We start from the raw sequence: 17,616 nt of genomic DNA on the forward strand, positions 1-17,616 counted from the left end.
CTGAGGTCCAGGGGCCAAATGCAGCCCTCTAGGCATCCTCCATGTGACCCTTAGGACTTTCACTTGGTCTTGTTCTCTCCCCAAGCCACACCCCTTAGTGGTCCTGTTTTGCAATTCTTCAAATGTTTTTGCCTGCCTAGAATACATCCTGGATCTGTGATAATGACTCTTAGTTGCCTGGATGGAGGTCTGTAGGGACCTGTGACTTTGGGATGCCTGGAATTTAGTCAACTGTACAAAGGTAAGAGCCGCATCCAGTTCACCACCCACTTTTGCCCCAGTTCTACCTACAGCCCGTGGGAAGTTCCCAATGCAGGAATGTGGCCCTCAGGCTCTCCACCCATGACTTAGGCAAAAATTCAATTCCCTAGGCAAAAAAGTCACCAGAGTTTACCAAGAAGTTGCTAGTAAAAAGGCGATATATTGAGCAGCAAAAACCTCTTGTAGTGAATACCCAGAAAATTCAGTTTGCTCAAAATAAATCAGTAAGTTAAAAACAAAATGCAAGTCAAGCAAAGTTGCAAATACTTACTTGTTTTGCCTAATTAGTTCAATTGTGCGGTGCAAATCTGCTTTTTCAAGTGTGTGTGTGTGTGTGTGTGCGCGTGCGCATGTGCACTCACACATGCATGTAATATATATCTTCTAGAATCAAGGAACCAAGTAGAGTGAAAGCACAAACACCATAGCAAATCAGTAGATCGAATAGTTTCCTAGAAAGAAAAGAGGATGAGACTGTGGGGGACCTTGGTGGCATGCTGCCTCCCTGTTCTTAAGCCTTTGGGTTGACTTCCCTCCTTGTTGTTCTGCCTCTCCTCCTTTTTCTGTTTTTCTTTTTTTCCCCATTCCCATAATGAAATGAAGATCCGTGATCTTTTCTCTGACCAAATCTTGTGAGCTCAATCCCCATCTTCAGTGTAGGTAGATAGAACAACTATTGTACCAGTACCAGTAATTGTCTTTGAAAATGTGTCTCTGAATGTGACCCTGCAAGTGAGGGCCTCCTGCAGATACCATCTTACCAGAAGGTCCATTCCGCACAATATAGGATGCTTGTTTTATTCCAAAACTTTCTTGTCCTGAAGCAGTACTGATGGACCTAGACAGTTTTGTGGACTGAGCCCAGAATTTGCAAGCCATGAAGCCCAGGAGTATAGCTTGCCTGTCTGTCGCTGATTTTCCCTACCAGAAACCTCCAGGTTGACTATTCTCCATTGAAGCTATTTAGCCAGAATTCCCCATCCAAGTCTGTTTGAATTACATTTTCAGATATAATTTCTTATTCTCTCAAACAATATAATAAACTATATTTCCTTCAGGAAAACATTTGTTGCCATATCTTCATATAACTGTTTGTCGTATTATGGACAGTGACATTTTTGAACTTTTTATAAACCTCCATTGCTCAGCAGTGACTCTTGCATTCCATTCTCACAAAAGTTGTGCCTGGGAAGTCTGAGCACTCTTCTTCCTATGTGTCTCCTCTCATAAGTCTGCTGGTCAAGATCCAGCAGACTACCCATTGCCATCCTATCGAGATTGACAGGGCCGGCCCCAGGCATGCTGGAGCCCTTGGGCACCAGCCTGCCCTGGGCCCTGGCACACCCACACATGCACGCACACCCCACCTACCTACCAGGCAGGCGGAGGAGCGGGAGGTCAGGCGGAAGAGTGAGGCAGGGAGAGAGGGAATGTGTGGGCTGGCCAGCAGCTCTCTCCCTGCGATCCGCGGCAGGGAGCCTGCTGCTGAAGGGGAGCGCTACTTCCCCACCATAATGAAGGGCACTCGGGACAGCGGACAGGCGGGTGAGCGAGCGGGGGGGGAGGCTGAGCGATGGGGGGGAGGGTGAGCAAGGGAGCCGGCAGGGGCAGATAGCAAGTGAATGGGTGCAGGTGGGCTGGCAAGCGGGCGGGCAGCTCCCTTGCTGCGATCCATGGCACCCTGCAGCAGAAGGGGAGTGCTACTCTCCCACCATAACGATGGGCCCTTGGGACGGCAAATGAGCAAGTGAGCGGGCAACTCCCTCCCTGTGATCTGCGGCTCTCTCACCATAACGAGGGGACCTTCATGGGCCCCTGTGGACCACAGGGCCCTCGGCCAGGGCCCGACCTGGCCGCCCTTTAGAGCCAGCCCTGGAGTTTGAACAGATCCCACGAGATAGCCATGGGTGAATCGGTCAGTTTCAGTTCTTTCAGTTTCTCATTTTCCAAATTTTAAATTCAGTTTTCCACATCTCTGCAACAATCTGAAAACTAAAAAAACCCAACATTTTAGAGTGAATTTCTTCTGATATGCACATTGGTATGCAATTTTGCCTAATTTACGTATTTTTGCAATGCAACTTTCCACCAAAATAATGCATTGCTATATGTTATTTTCACTAGTATATGCATTTTATGGACCCTTTACCCCAATATATACATTTTTGTCCATATTATTTGGCTGGAGAACTGCACTGCAAAATTTGGGGAAGTGCACATTTCGAAGGATGGCTGTGTTTCAGTTCTTCTTTTTTCCAGAAGTGTGAATTAGGTAGATCTGCCTTTAAATGTGAACTTTAAATTTTCTCCCACCCCTAACCAATAGATAACGTTTTAGGAGGTAGGATTACCGATGTCAAATCACAATCTCATACTGGGACTGATGTTAACATATTTTAGCATTCGCTACTCAGCTCAAAGGTTTTCTAGTAACTTGGGCATCTGTGGATATACTCTGATCTCTAGATACAACCCAACAACAATTTAAATTGGGATGGGCAAAGAGAAATTGCAAAAGATATACAGCTTGGACCAGGATACTTGAAAGACTGTCTTATATACCCAGTCGATCACTGTACTCTGCAGGTGAGGGTCTGCTGCAGATACCATCTTATCAGAGGTCCGTTCTGCACAACATAGGAAACGGACCTTTAGTGTAATGGCACCTACCCTTTGGAATTCCCTCCCCTTAAATATTAGACAGGTGCCATCTTTGTTATCTTTTTGGTGCCTATTGAAGCCCTTCCTCTTTCAACAAGCCTTTTAAGTTGAGACCTTATCCCAGTCTGCATCTTTGTTGGAATTGCTTTTTAAGATATTTTTAAAGTTTTTTTAAAAGATGTTTTTAATATGTTTTAAAGATTTCTTAAATTCTGTTTTTATTATGTTTTAGAGTGTTTAGTGTTTTTATTTGCTGCCCTGTGCTCTTACTGAGAGGAAGGGTGTGATATAAATTTAATAAATAATAATGATATACACCACCCTTCCTTCTTCCTCCTGTAGACCCAATGAGAATAGAGGCAGCCTATTTCCATAAGCATGCAACATCCCATCTGTAGTTGTATACACCATGCACCATATTTAGCTGCCCTTTAACCACCCACTCTAGCCCCCACCCCTTGTTCACTCAAATCTTTTGTATATCAGAATACATTGCATACCTTGCACTCTCTCTCTCTCTTTCTCTCGGGGCCAAGCCATTTATAGCTTTATACAGAAAACCCCCCAAAATACAGTTTGTGGAATTCTATTTAATTGAGGCATTTCTCCCTCCAAATTCTTGTTAGATTTCTGATCTGAATTCCTGATAAGTCAACTGACACTTGTAGTTTAAGTTCACTGTTTTTCATTAAAGTGTTCAGAAATAAAATACGTTAGACATCAGTTGTGATCAATCATGCAGAGTGATTCTGAACTTCACATCAATTTTAATTATCCAACTCCATAAAGAGTTTAATGTGGTATTTTTCATATTTAACTTCAACAGTGTTACAAATATTGATGTGAAAAGGGCACTAAACTTTCTGTATATTTGTGGAAAATCCATCGAAACATAAAAGTATGTCTTTTTAAAAGATTTTCACATAAACCATCCATAGGCTAGATTTTATGAGTAAAGTTGCTGTGTGCTAAATGAATACCATCTGATTGCTGAAAACATAACTTCCTTCTGGCTGTGGAAAGAGATCTACTGCTTAGTTAAACCTCAAGTATGTTTTTAATAATCAATTATTTTATTAACATGACTGTCTTATTTAATCTCAATCAAGTACACATTTGGGAACATTTACATAAGATGTTTTCAAAAATTGGATTGTTAATAAAAGAGTCAAGCTATATACATGTGTATTTGTGTGTGTATTTATACTGGTGGAATAATCATAGCGAACCAAAGACCCATTTCAATTGGGATGATTCTTTCAAACTATTTTGAGGCATGATTACAGAGATGGGAGCTCAGTGCCACTATTTACACTCATACAGCCTTGTCCTGCACTTTGCTGTTCAGTAAAGTCTTGAACACTGTGTTGCACCAAGGTACTGACTTGTGCACAGTAGAAACATAACTGAATCCATATTGATGATGATGAATTATATTTATATGCTGCCCTTCCTTCCAGAAAGAGTCCTATGACTAGGACATAGTACTCTTGGTACTGCTGTGCCTGCAATCCAGCATGGGGAAGCCCCTACCATGCAAGTGGTTTGTGAGGGCAGGTGGGGGTAGGGAGAGAGGCAAGGGCACAGAATTCCTTTGTTCATCTTAAAGGATAGTCAGTGAGGCAGTTGCATTCCCCTTACACTTCAGCTAGCGTAGTAGTAGTAGTAGTAGTAGTAGTGGCTATTGGAGATTAAGGCTCTTTGCACTTCTCTTTTCAGCAGTAGGTGGTGTGATGGCAGCGGCCATGTCACCACTGCCCACCACCTGTTCCCTTAAAAGAGTAGCGGAGCTGCTTCTTTTTGCACCTCTGACATGGGGAATGGAAAGGAGACACGGGGGCAGGGAATTGCCAAGGGCTTCCCCACACTTCTTCCTACCCCTGCTGCCACTGCTGGTGGGGGGGAGAGGGAAAAAGTATCCCCCTGTTGTCTCCCCTCTGCTGCCGCCGTTTTAAAGCAGGGTGGAAAGGAGAAGTGCGGGAAAGATCGCAAAGGGATTCCCATTACTTTTCTTTTCCACCCCCACTGCTGCCATCAAGGGGGGGGAGGGGAGAACATCTCCCCTTCATTCTCTCTCCCCCCCCACTGCTGCCGCCGCCACTGCTGCTAGCAAGGGGTGCGGGGCACAAATGGGAGACTTTCTCCCCTTCATCCCAACCAACTGCTGCCCCTGCAGTTGTGGGAAGCAAGAGAAAGAAGCCTGCATTTTAAAATTTCCCTTGATGGCAGCAGGCGCATGGGATTTTTACAGGTGCGCAGGGCAACCTACCTGTCAATCTTGTGGCATCATGTGATTGACAAGGGGATGCCCACCACCTGTTAAATTTGGCCCACGAGGTTGATTCTGATAAGGATCTCTCGTGTGGAGGTAGAAAGGTTTCCCACCCCTAATTTAAGAAGCCTGTGCCCAGTCCCAGTTCTCTGTGCACTTAAACCGGTGACAGCCCCATTTGATTGCCCCAGGAAGTAGTTTGTCAGCAGGGCTTTTATTTTTGTGGGATATAAACCTCGTGGATCAGTATTTATTTATTTAAATGATCGAAAGCTCTTCAAGTCATGTACACACAATTGTAAATAAACCAGATGCAGTTCAAGTACCACTGTTTCCAGCAAGGTGGAGTTTTGAATGCTTTTACAAAAAGATAAAAAATGAATGGGGTTAGATCCAGACTTCACCTTCTGAAGACCAGAAGAGTCCTTCTGTCCATAGGAGGCATTTGATCCAGTGGTGGTGGTGGTGGTGGAATCCCACTAGTAGAGGAAGGAAGTAACTTTTGCCAATTCTCTTTTTTCCTTGCAGCTCCCATTACATCTTCCCACACTGTTCCAAAGGGGGAGGGAAGAACTAGCAAAAGTCATCTCTCCCCCCTGCCCCCCCCCCAGTATGTACATTCCTGGAGCATAGCTCCAATTAAGGGGTAATCCTGCTGGTAGCAATGATCTGTGATTTTAATATACAACGAAGTGACTTGTGGCACCTTAAAGGCCAAGAGATTTATTGCTAATAAATGACAATATTTTTGTTAGTGTTTCTAATGTGCCTCAGGAGTACTCAGTGTTTTTTGCTTTGACAGACTACCAGGGCTACCCCTTTGCAAGATGTGAAAATACTGAATCATAATGCGTATTTTCCCATCAGTGTGCAGTTCTTTTTGTCACCTGCAGACTGCTGTGGTACTGGCCACCGTTCACCACCTCTGTGACTGCTAGGCCTAACAGCCAGGCCAAATAGAAAAATCTTGCTTTAGGTGTTAGTGAGTTTCCAGGGAAACAGACATTGGTAGCTGTAGAATAGTCATGACACATGGTTCTCAAGCATGGTCTAAAAGCATATGGTACAGTGGTTTTGTTTGAAGCTAAGCAGTGCTAGGTTTGGTCCAGTTCCAAGATGGCACTCCTTTGTATGTTATGTTCATACTGGAATGAAGGTGTAATATAAATGTAATAAATAAGGAGCTTTCTTCAGATGCCAATCAGGCAACTTTGATGCAGGGGTAATGCAGAAAAGAATGTTCATGTGATATACAAAGATGGTAGAAAAACTGGCAGTGAATAATTAATTAATCTTTTGAAGCACATCCTCTGTCACAGAGTATTCTAGAGTATATCCACTGCAGTGATAGTGGTGTAGACACATATTTGTGGCAAAAGGGTAGGGCTGTCCTGCCTTCTAAATGTTGGCTACTGGGGTAGTAATGATTCATCAAGATAAGAGTGTGCCACCAGCCCTCATCGGGACCTCTTCCACCAGCCTTTCTTTAGTTGCTGTAGTGCTTGAGTTGGGCTAATAAAAAACAGATGCTGTCCCACTTTAATATAGATTGTTGGTTAGACTACTTTTATTAAGATTTTTTTAATAAAAAAATTGTTTTTTGCCAAATTGCCGTTATGGTTTTCATTTCTGTGCATTGATTTAGAGAGTGATCGAAGTGAGAGAACAAACTCTAGTTCTATAATATAAAGTGGTTACAAAAGAGAACTTCAGATCAATGTCCATGTGTTGCTGACATTTGCAGATTTATTTACCTCAGTTTAGTTATTTGTTATGTAAAATGCATCACTATTTTAATTTATTTACTTATTTATTATTTGATTTATATCCCACCCTTCCTCACAGCAGGAGCCCAGGGCGGCAAATTATGTATATATATTCCTGAATATATATCTTCTCTTTGTTTTCTTCAAACAAAACAGGTGAAATCACAGTAAAACAAGCTGAATTACTTGACTACGAAGTGAGGAAAAAAGTGCATTTTGCAGTCTTAGCTGAAAATGGCTTGACTTCAGCAGTGTGTGGAGTGACAGTATTGATACAGGACATGAACGATAATGCACCTCAATTTGAGCAAAACTATTTCAAAACATCAGTGTGGGAGGGCCAGGCTTTCAATACATACATCATGCAGGTAACCTCAAACTTGTGTTTAAAATTGGGGTTCCCCCCCAATTGGTTATAGTCATGCTGTTACAAAGCTGTGTGGGTGAGGTGTCCCTTCTAACCCGGTTCTGTAAGCCTTTTTGTCCACTGCTGTCATAATCTTATTTAGAAGCTTAAAATATTTCAGTGATTTCGGTGTACGTCTGACAGTCTGCAGTTGTTGTTTTATAGATTCTGCCTATATCTCAAACCATCCTATTTAATATGCTACTAGCTGTGGCATACACACTTTTGCTGTAGTTAATTGTCTGCTAATCACTCTGTCATGTTGCACACATTTTAATTTATCTAACTGGACTCTCCTCTCTGACAGGATCATTTGAAATACCTACAGTGGGTCACTCTTCTCAAAGTTTAAATACGTCCCTTCTCCCCAGGGTCCCTGTTGCTGAGCATCCTGACTCTTTTAGTTTGGGGGCTGGATGGGGAAGAGCTCATTTTGACAGAATATAGGGAGGAAATGTAAACCTTGAAAAGAAAATGAATGTAAAATTAATCTCTGTAGTATGCAGCGCTGTGCTGCAACAAGGAGCAATAAAAGGAACTGTGAACTCTACAAAATGAAAAAAGAAACCTGCTAAATATCGATGAAATATTTATGGGTCTGGTTTGAATATAAAACTGGAACTAGAGTTTTGGAAGCCATACGCACATCCTCTGCACCTTCTTTGTTGCATACAACTTGCCCTGCTGTTGTACGTCTTGATCTCAGGATTCTGATCCCTCCACGTAGGCAAAGCAAGTCACTCCACGTGACACTAGGAGCATAGGAAGCTGCCTTTTACTGAGTCAGACCCAATGGCCCATCTAGCTCAGTATTTCCTAAACTGACTGGCAGCAGCTCTCCAGGATTTCCGGTAGGGGTTGTGATGCGTCCTTCCCTGGCTCTCCCTGTCAGGTTCCTACCTGCTCGTGGTTACTGCCTATCTCTAGGCACCACCAGGGACTCCACCAGTCCGGACCGCACTCTCCTATGGTTTACCTATCCGCTCTAGCACAGATCTCAACAGATCCCCCTGCTAGGCAACCACCAGTAACGTCCCAATACTAGTATTCCCAGAGACTCTGAATACTGGTATTGTTATTCTCTTCACCGCTGCCGCCATTTGTTACAGTTCCCCTTCAGCCTTGGTCATTACCTTACCCTCCCTTCTGGTCTGTGACACCCCAGCCAAGGATCAGGCCTTTGGTAAACCAAATTAAGTATTTATTACAGATAACAAAGCTAACAAGATTAACAAGATTTCTTCTTAAGGCACATAAGCATATGGTTTTACTCAATACTAATCCGAACTCCACCTCCCTCCTTCTCCACTCTCTCCTGGCAAACAACTCTCTCAAACCCCACCAAGCAATCCACTCTTTCTCTTCTCCCCCCCGATTCCACTCTCACTCTTCCTTTTATACATTCAGCCATTTTAAACACTCAGCCAATCATCTCGCATTCTACTGCCCATTCACTCCCCCTCCTCTTTCACTCCACTTACCTTCTAAGTGGTTATCTTCTAAAACAACAACACTTACCATATATACATTAATATAGGAACATCACATTTCCCCCCCCTTAAACAACAGCAGAGTATTATTCCTGTTCCAGGATTTATACGTCGCGTTAACAAATAAAAGTCTCTATGGGGAAAATGTCTTTCTTTGTTCCTCTGTCTGGTCACGTCACTGCAGTCCCAGCCACTTGCCTGGAAAGTCCATCGGCCAGTACATTGTCCTTGCCTTTTATGAACTGGAAGTCCACTTGATAGTCCTGTAGAGCCCAGGACCACCTCTGCAGCATAGTGTTATGGTTTTTCATAGTCTGCAACCATAACAAGGCCCGATGATCCGTAGTCACTGTGAATCTTCGTCCCCACACGTATGAGCGCAACTTGTTCAGTCCCCACACGACCGCTAGGCACTCCTTCTGGACCGACGAATAGTTTTTCTCCCTCGGCGTCAGCTTGCGACTCAGGTACGCCACTGGATGTCTGGTGCCTTCTCTCTCCTGTAGCAAGACGACTCCCAGCGCCAGGTCCGACGCATCTGTAGCCACGATGAATGGTTTCTCATAGTCTGGTGCTATTAATATGGGTCCTTGGCACAAGGCTTGCTTCAGTAGATCAAAAGCCTTCTGACATTCATCCGTCCATACCACATGCTCAGAACACTTCTTCTTTGTTAATTCATGCAAGGGGGTTGCTATTTCCCCCAAAATTCTCACAAACTTCCTATAAAATCCAGCCACACCCAGAAATGCCCTTACTTGTTTTTTGGTTAAGGGGATCGGCCACGCTTGTATTGCCTCCACCTTGCTCCATAAGGGGGTGATTTTCCCACTCCCCACCTTATGTCCTAAATAGATTACTTCCTTTAGTCCAAACTGGCATTTCTTAGCTTTTATTGTGAGGCCTGCTTTTCTTAAGGCCTCCAATACTGTTGTCAGGTGTTGGACATGCTCAGACACCGACTTGCTAAAAATGCCCACGTCATCGATATAGGCCACTGCAAAATCTGACATGCCTCGCAACACAGTATTGATTAGCCTCTGAAATGAACTTGGTGAGTTCCTTAGTCCCATGGGTAAGGTCACAAACTCATATAACCCATCTGGTGTACTGAAGGCAGTTTTGGCTCTGGATTGCTCGTCTAGTTCCATTTGCCAAAATCCTTTACAGAGATCTAGTGTAGAGATAATGGTTGCTGCCCCCAATAACTCTAACATAGCATCTACCCTAGGCATAGGATACACGTCTGGGACAGTAATTTTATTGATTAGCCGATAATCAATGCAAAACCTTGTCGTTCCATCTTTTTTCGGAACCAGGACAATACTTGAGGCCCAGGGACTAATGGATTCCCTGATCACTCCTAATTCCAGCATATCTTCCACCTCCTTTTTGATCTCATTCAAAACTTTCCCATTCACACGGTACGGAACAGATCTGATTGGGGCATGATCTCCAGTATCAATGGAATGTATAACTATACTGGTTCGGCCAGGTTTGTTGCTAAAGAGATTCCTATAGGTTTTCAAAACTCTCAGAATCTCTTCTTTTACTTCCTCCTCTACCTCCTCTGACCATTCCACTTGATCTACCCCTCCTTTGTCTTTGCTTTCCTGTACCAAATCTGGAAGTTCAGGCCCACTTCCCTCAGGGAATAAGGTAACTTGCAACACCTTTGCATCCCTGGTATGGTAAGGCTTTAACATATTTACATGAACCACTTCGCTTTTGTTTAATTGGTCTGTGGTAATTACATATGTCACTGTGTCAAGCCTTTCTCTGATGGTATATGGTCCTTCCCAGTTAGCCTGTAATTTGTCATGTTTCCTGGGTATGAACGCCATAACCATATCTCCCACATCATACACACGTTCTCTGGCTGTTCTGTCATACCAGTAACTTTGCTTCTCCTGTGCATGACTCAAATTCTCTTTCACTACTTCCATCATTGATGTTAATTTATTGCGGAATTCCAATACAAAATCTACTACAGAAGTTTTGTACTCTCCCAGAGTTCCTTCCCATGAATTTTTTAGCAGTTCCAAAGGTCCCCTCACTTTTCTAGTGAGCATGAGTTCAAAGGGTGAGAAGCCTGTTGACTCTTGAGGGACTTCTCTGTATGCAAACAAGAAGCATCCCATCATGCCCTTCAAAACTCCATTAAATCTGGTTCTGTATTTGCTAGGTACTATCAATTGCTTCTCTGGTTCACATTCATCCTTTCTCTCAGCAGGCATCCACAATCTATATAAAATCCCATTCTCACACACAACTTGATTCCTCAATTTGTCAGTGAAAGGAGTCTGTTGGGTCAGAGCTTGTTCCTTTATCTGCTTCAAACTTATATCTTTATGCAGCTCTTCCCTGAATTGCTCTGCTTCTTTCCCAGAGACCACTTGATACATTTTGTCTCCTTCAGCAGGCCTGCTAGTGGTTGCTATGGTGACCTGAGGCTGGTTAACAGATTCCACCCTGTTTGTTTCAGCCCCCCTTAATATGGCTTCTTTTTCTCTGCCAATTTGCTGTCTGGTCACTACATATATTTTCCCCTGTGCCCCCATAACATCTCTTCCCAGTATTACTGGTTCTTGTTGCTGGGCATTAATACCAACTTTATATTGGCCCTTTTAGCCTCTCCATTCCATTTTCACTAGGGCCACAGGCAAACTCTCTGGTTGACCCCTCACTCCTTGGATAGTCACTGTTTCCTGAGGTAATATTTCTTCAGATTTTATTAAATCTGGCCTCAGTATCATCTGAGCGGCACCAGTGTCAAGCAATGCCCAATAATTTGCCCCTTGTACACTCACTTCCTCTCTCAGACTTGAATCAAGGTCTGTTACTTCTGTCCAGTTTATCTGGCAGAACTGAACCTTTTTTGCTGTTTCTAAAGCCTTGGGCTCTGTTTTCACGGCCCTTGTCTGAGCAGGATTACTAATGGGGTTGGCAACCTCACATTGAAAACGTAGGTGCCCCGGTCTACCACATTTGTAGCATAATTTCTCCTCACTTTTAGGGTACACAGATCCACTCTGGGGTGTCCTGTGCCCTTCAGATTTTACTGGAGGACTCACTCGCTGTGGTACCACATCCCTTCTGCCAGCACTATATGGTCTGGGTTTAAACTCTCTTGATGTTTTCCCCACCCAGCCAGTTCTATTGGAGGCAAAGTGATCCGCCAACTCTGTGGCCTCCTGCACAGATGTAGGGGAACGGTCTTTGACCAGGAGCCTTATTTCTGGTGGTAACTGATGGTATAATTGATCCAGTATCATGAGGCTTTTCACCTCTTCCACTGACTGAGCTTTGGCACTACTCATCCACTTTCCAAATATATCCATCAACTTTGCTCCCAGTTCCACAAAAGACCTCCCTGTCTGTATCTGGCAATTTCTGAAAAGCTTTCTAAAATAATCAGGCCCCAGTCTGAATCTTTTAAACACTGCTTCTTTGAATTCAGCATAGGTGACGGGCCTGTCTGAGGGGAAATATTGGTATACCTCAGCCAATTCCCCTTTAATCAGGTTTGATAAATACTGCATGTATTTATCTTCAGGTAGCCCCCACAACTGAGCTGCTTTTTCAAAGGTGCTGAGGTAAATTTGAGGATCTTGACCAGGCTCATAGACAGCAAAGTCCTTTGGAGTAATTTTTATTTTTGCTCCATCTCTGTCCTTTCTTGTTTCATCAGAATGAAACTTCTCTTTCAAATTTTAACTTTTCTACTTGTAATTCGGCATCCACTGCTCGTTGCTTCTCCCTCTCCTCAAACCCCATTCTCATTCTCTCAGTTTCCATCTTCAACTTCTCAACTTCCAACTCTCGCTGCTTTTCTTTCTCCTCAGCCTCCCTCCTCAATCTTTCAATTTCCAACTCATGCTCCCATCTTAACTTCTCTCTCAAATACTCTATATAAGCGGGATTGGTTGAGTATCCTTCTGGGGTCTCTTCTCTGACAGGTTGTTTTTGCTGGGCAGTTGCAAATCCTATAAGTGCTACCCTCAATTCATCTACCCCTTTACCCTCGTGAGGTAAATTGAATGTTATGCACTTCTCCACCAGCTCCTCTCTTTTCATTTTTATATATTCAGCCATGGTGTTTGAGTTCACTCACTCTTTGCCACACTCTCTTTGCCAGTCACTCTCACAAGAAATCTTGTTTTGTTATTTCTGTTTGCCACACCACTGTATCTGGATTCTCTGTTATTCGTATCTGGATTCTCTGTTGTTCGTATCCCACCGCTACTGACACCACATGTGATGTGTCCTTCCCTGGCTCTCCCTGTCAGGTGGCTACCTGCTCGTGGTTACTGCCTGTCTGTAGGCACCACCAGGGACTCCACTAGTCCGGACCGCACTCTCTTATGGTTTACCTATCCGCTCTAGCACAGATCTCAACAGATCCCCCTGCTAGGCAACCACCAGTAATGTCCCAATACTAGTATTCCCAGAGACTCTGAATACTGGTATTGTTATTCTCTTCACCGCTGCCACCATTTGTTACAGTTCCCCTTCAGCCTTGGTCATTACCTTACCCTCCCTTCTGGTCTGTGAAACCCCAGCCAAGGATCAGGCCTTTGGTAAACCAAATTAAGTATTTATTACAGATAACAAAGCTAACAAGATTAACAAGATTTCTTCTTAAGGCACATAAGCATATGGTTTTACTGAATACTAATCCGAACTCCACCTCCCTCCTTCTCCACTCTCTCCTGGCAAACAACTCTCTCAAACCCCACCAAGCAATCCACTCTTTCTCTTCTCCCCCCCGATTCCACTCTCACTCTTCCTTTTATACATTCAGCCATTTTAAACACTCAGCCAATCATCTCGCATTCTACTGCCCATTCACTCCCCCTCCTCTTTCACTCCACTTACCATGTATCTTCTAAAACAACACTTACCATATATACATTAATATAGGAACATCACAGGGGTCTCTCCCAGCCCTCTCGGGAGATGTTGGGGATTGAACCTGGGACTTTCTGCATGCAAGGCTGATGCTCTGCCACTGAGCTGCAGCCCTTCCCCAAGGGGGAGAATGGAACCAGTTAATGTGCGCTTTTGAACTACAGATGCACCTGTTGTCACGTATGTGGAAAAATAACATGTTCTGTTGATCCAGCCAAGTAGAAACAGAGTTGTTACATAGACAAAGTACAGCAGGGCACCAGTGTACAGGGCTATTTTTGTGACAATACTCACTCGTACTGGGTACCGGCACCTCTTTTTTTGCTGCCCATAGCAGCCATTTTGGGCTGGCACCCAGAACACTTTGTCAAGATATGAGTGTCAGCACCTCAATTTTACCAAAAGAGCATTGCATGCATGCATCCTAGAACCATTCCTGTTCCAGAATTTAGAGCTGACTGACTCAGCATAAGTGTGAGTTTTATCCCCATATAGATCTATGCAACAGATGATGACACAGGAATAAATGGAGAAATTGAATATTCAGTTATATCTGGCAACACAAATGAAGCTTTTCTTATTGATTCAGCTCAAGGAATTATATCAACGAATACAATCCTAGATCGCGAAGACATTTCATCATATAGGTTTGTTTATAACAAATATAAAGTCTATACCTGGGCAGTGAACTTTTTTTTCTATCAATGCTGCAGTTTTTTGCGGGGGGCATATAGAAATATTCATTCATTAATTGAATTAATTGATTGACATTATAGGCCCTTAGTTGCATTTGGGTTGCTTTTAATTGTTTTTAATGCCATATTTTAAAATTGTTGTAACCTGTCCTAGGACCTCTGGGTGAAGGGCAGGTAATAAATGACGATGATAACTATTATTAATAGTTAAATAAAAATATTGCTGTGCCTAGGAATATAAGACGGGGGTATTGTCATCTCCTGAAGCTTTGGCTACTCAGGTTGGGACCCACTGACTTAACAAAAGTAACACTATAACTATTCCTGGAGAGGAGAGAGAGAGAGAGAGGTGAGGACCACAGACCTGTTCCTTCTGTCAGGGAACATTTCTGCTCAAGCAGGAAAAGCATATGGGCAAGAGCTGAATGGTACTACTAAAAGGTGTTTGGAGCACCTTTCCTCAGTGGCTGCTCTCTTTGCCTTCCTTTACATTGGGGGAGAGAAGGAACTCCCTGTTAAATGCCCAGAGGCTAGGTGAAATTAAACAAGTGGCTACGTCTAGTCACCAGGCCAATGGTTCTCTGCCCTCGACCTATAGCATATCTGGATTGACAGCGTTCTTGCTTACAACCTGCTGACACCCAAATTGTATGCAAACCACAATATACAACACAATGATGCTTCTATTGGTTATAAAATTTGCAAAACACTGATGAATTAATACATAGAGCAGGCTCAGGGTTTAAGCTTTCCAGATTTCTTCATGACACTCATGAAGCCAATTTAAGAACTGGGAGAGTTTATACAGAACAACTCATTGCTATTGTTCACGGAAGAAACCTTGCTTATCACTGTAGTCTGTGGGACATAGTAATAGACTTGCTTTCACTTCCAAATTTTTGCTTTTATTGTGATCTAGTAACGTTTGGTTTCACTTGAACTTGGCAGACAGTAGTTTAGTGGCAGAGCATATGCTTTGCATGGACATGGTCCTGATTTCAATCCCTGATATTTCCAGGACTCAGGTAGCAGCATGGGGGTGGGGACGTCTGTCTGAGATTTTGGGAAATAGTTAGCAAACATATTAGAATACTGGACCTAGATAGCTATGTTATAAATTCTCAAGCTTTTTTAAAAACTCAGACAGGGTCTTCAATATTTTAATCAATAAAAATAATGTGGATTATTGGCATGTATCAGTATATGTCAGCTTCCTATGTATATCTCCCATTCATCCTCATAGAAGCTCTGAGATACTGGGTAGAACTGAGAACAAGGTGCTGCACCTTGCTCAAGATGATCCATTGATTTGTAACTTCAGTTGAGTGCAAGAGCCCTGCTGGCTTATCTAGTCCACTATTCTGATTTTACAGTGGCTGTCCAGACACTGATATGAAGCACACATGCAGAACCTGAGTGCAATAGCCCTCTTCTGTTTGTGATCCCCAACAACAGTTATCCAGTCATGCTGCCTCTCATACTGGAAGTACTACATAGCCATCATGACCAGGAGCCTTTAAAAGCCTTATCCTCCATGAGATTGTGACCTCTTTTACTTGTGTCCAAATCTCCTCCTCACCATCATATATATTATAATCAGATATTTGTAATACCTAAGTCCAGCCTTTCCCAACCTTTGGGTCCCCAGATGTTGTTGGACTGCAGCTGCTATCAGCCACAGTCAGCATGGCCAATGGTCAGGACTGATGGGAATTATCAGTTGGGAAAGGCTGCCTTAGTCATAGAATCATAGCATTGTAGAATAGTAGAGGTGGAAGGGCCTAGAAGACCATCGAGTCCAACCCCCTGCTCAATACAAGAATCCAAGTTAAAGCATACCTGACAGGTGGCTGTCCAGCTGCCTCTTGAATGGCTCCAGTGCTACAGAGCCCACCACTCCCTAGGTAATTGGTTCCATTGTCGTACCGCTCTAACAGTTAAGAAGTTCTTCCTGATGTTTAGTTGAAATCTGGCTTCCTGTAACTTGAGCCCATTGTTCTGTGTCCTGCACTCTGGGGTGATCAAGAAGAAATAATAATAATAATAATAATAAAATTTTATTTCTAGGCCGCCTATCGGGCCAAATTAACGGCCACTCTAGGCGGCATACATAGACTAAAATATAACATAGAGTAAAATATAACATATAATACTAAACAAAACCCCAGTAGTCTATAGACATCCCGAGCAGCAGGTACACGCACACATACACACACACGGTCTCTGGCCCCTTCAGCAGTTGCTGCTTTTGTAGCTGGAGAGAGACAGGGCCCCGCCCTTCCAGGCCAGGTGGAAATCAGCCAGAAATGCAGGGAGCAGGTCTTGCAGAAACTCACACAGGTAGATGGTCTCTGGCCCCTTCAGCAGTTGCTGCTTTTGCAGCTGGAGAGAGACAGGGCCCCGCCCTTCCAGGCCAGGTGGAAATCAGCCAGAAATGCAGGGAGCAGGTCTTGCAGAAACTCACACAGGTAGATCCATTTGGTAGGTTTAGGATGGCTTACAATGTTGTAATATTTTGCACCTCTCCCTTACATTGACATATTTTTTAAAATAAAAAATAAATTTTCAGTGTTTTCAAACTGACAGATATTTAAACCAACATATATATATATACTTGAGAGGTATATTCAAAACACTGGAGATACATAAATTCTTTCCCTCACCAAAGACAACTACAAAAAGGAAAACTTAAGAAACAAAACAAGGTGAAGACAACGAACCCACTCCCAAACCATTTTTAGTGGCAGCAGATTTCTATAGTCCTTTTTGTAATTGCCCTCACAGTGAGCTTTTCCTATCAAAATTTTGTCCATGGCCTCATGTGACTCACCATTTATTTTGAGTTGCACTTGGGAATTTCCATGGAGCAGTATACATCCCCACAATTGCTATGCAGTCCCTGGAAGAGAGAATGGCGTCACTGGAGTCAAGATGAGCATGGCAAAATGGGCCATGCTTCAAAAGGTCCAAAAGCTTGTTGAAAACAAGTTGACCAAATTGCAATAGTTTGTTCTAAAGAAGTCAGTGTGAAAAACTTAAGATCATATGGCACATGTGCAAAAATTTGACCAAGAAACCTCTCCATGTACACAGGATTCAATGTTTCCCTTACTCAGAGCATACTCTGCTCTTCCCTTTTTCTGTCAGCCAAAAA

General features: G+C 43.2%; 1 protein-coding gene across 4 annotated transcripts in view; it reads left to right on the top strand.

Moving 5' to 3' along the window:
- Positions 1-17,616, top strand: part of DCHS2 (dachsous cadherin-related 2) — a 155,248-nt gene that overhangs the window by 126,621 nt on the left and 11,011 nt on the right. For all 4 annotated transcript variants that reach the window (XM_061584519.1, XM_061584518.1, XM_061584521.1 and 1 more), the window contains 2 exons: positions 7,117-7,328; positions 14,263-14,414. In XM_061584519.1, coding sequence (XP_061440503.1) covers positions 7,117-7,328; positions 14,263-14,414 — 364 coding nt within the window. The remainder of the gene's footprint in view (positions 1-7,116; positions 7,329-14,262; positions 14,415-17,616) is intronic.

The sequence above is a fragment of the Rhineura floridana genome, chromosome 9, assembly GCF_030035675.1.
Source record: "Rhineura floridana isolate rRhiFlo1 chromosome 9, rRhiFlo1.hap2, whole genome shotgun sequence".
Lineage (NCBI taxonomy): Eukaryota > Metazoa > Chordata > Lepidosauria > Squamata > Rhineuridae > Rhineura > Rhineura floridana.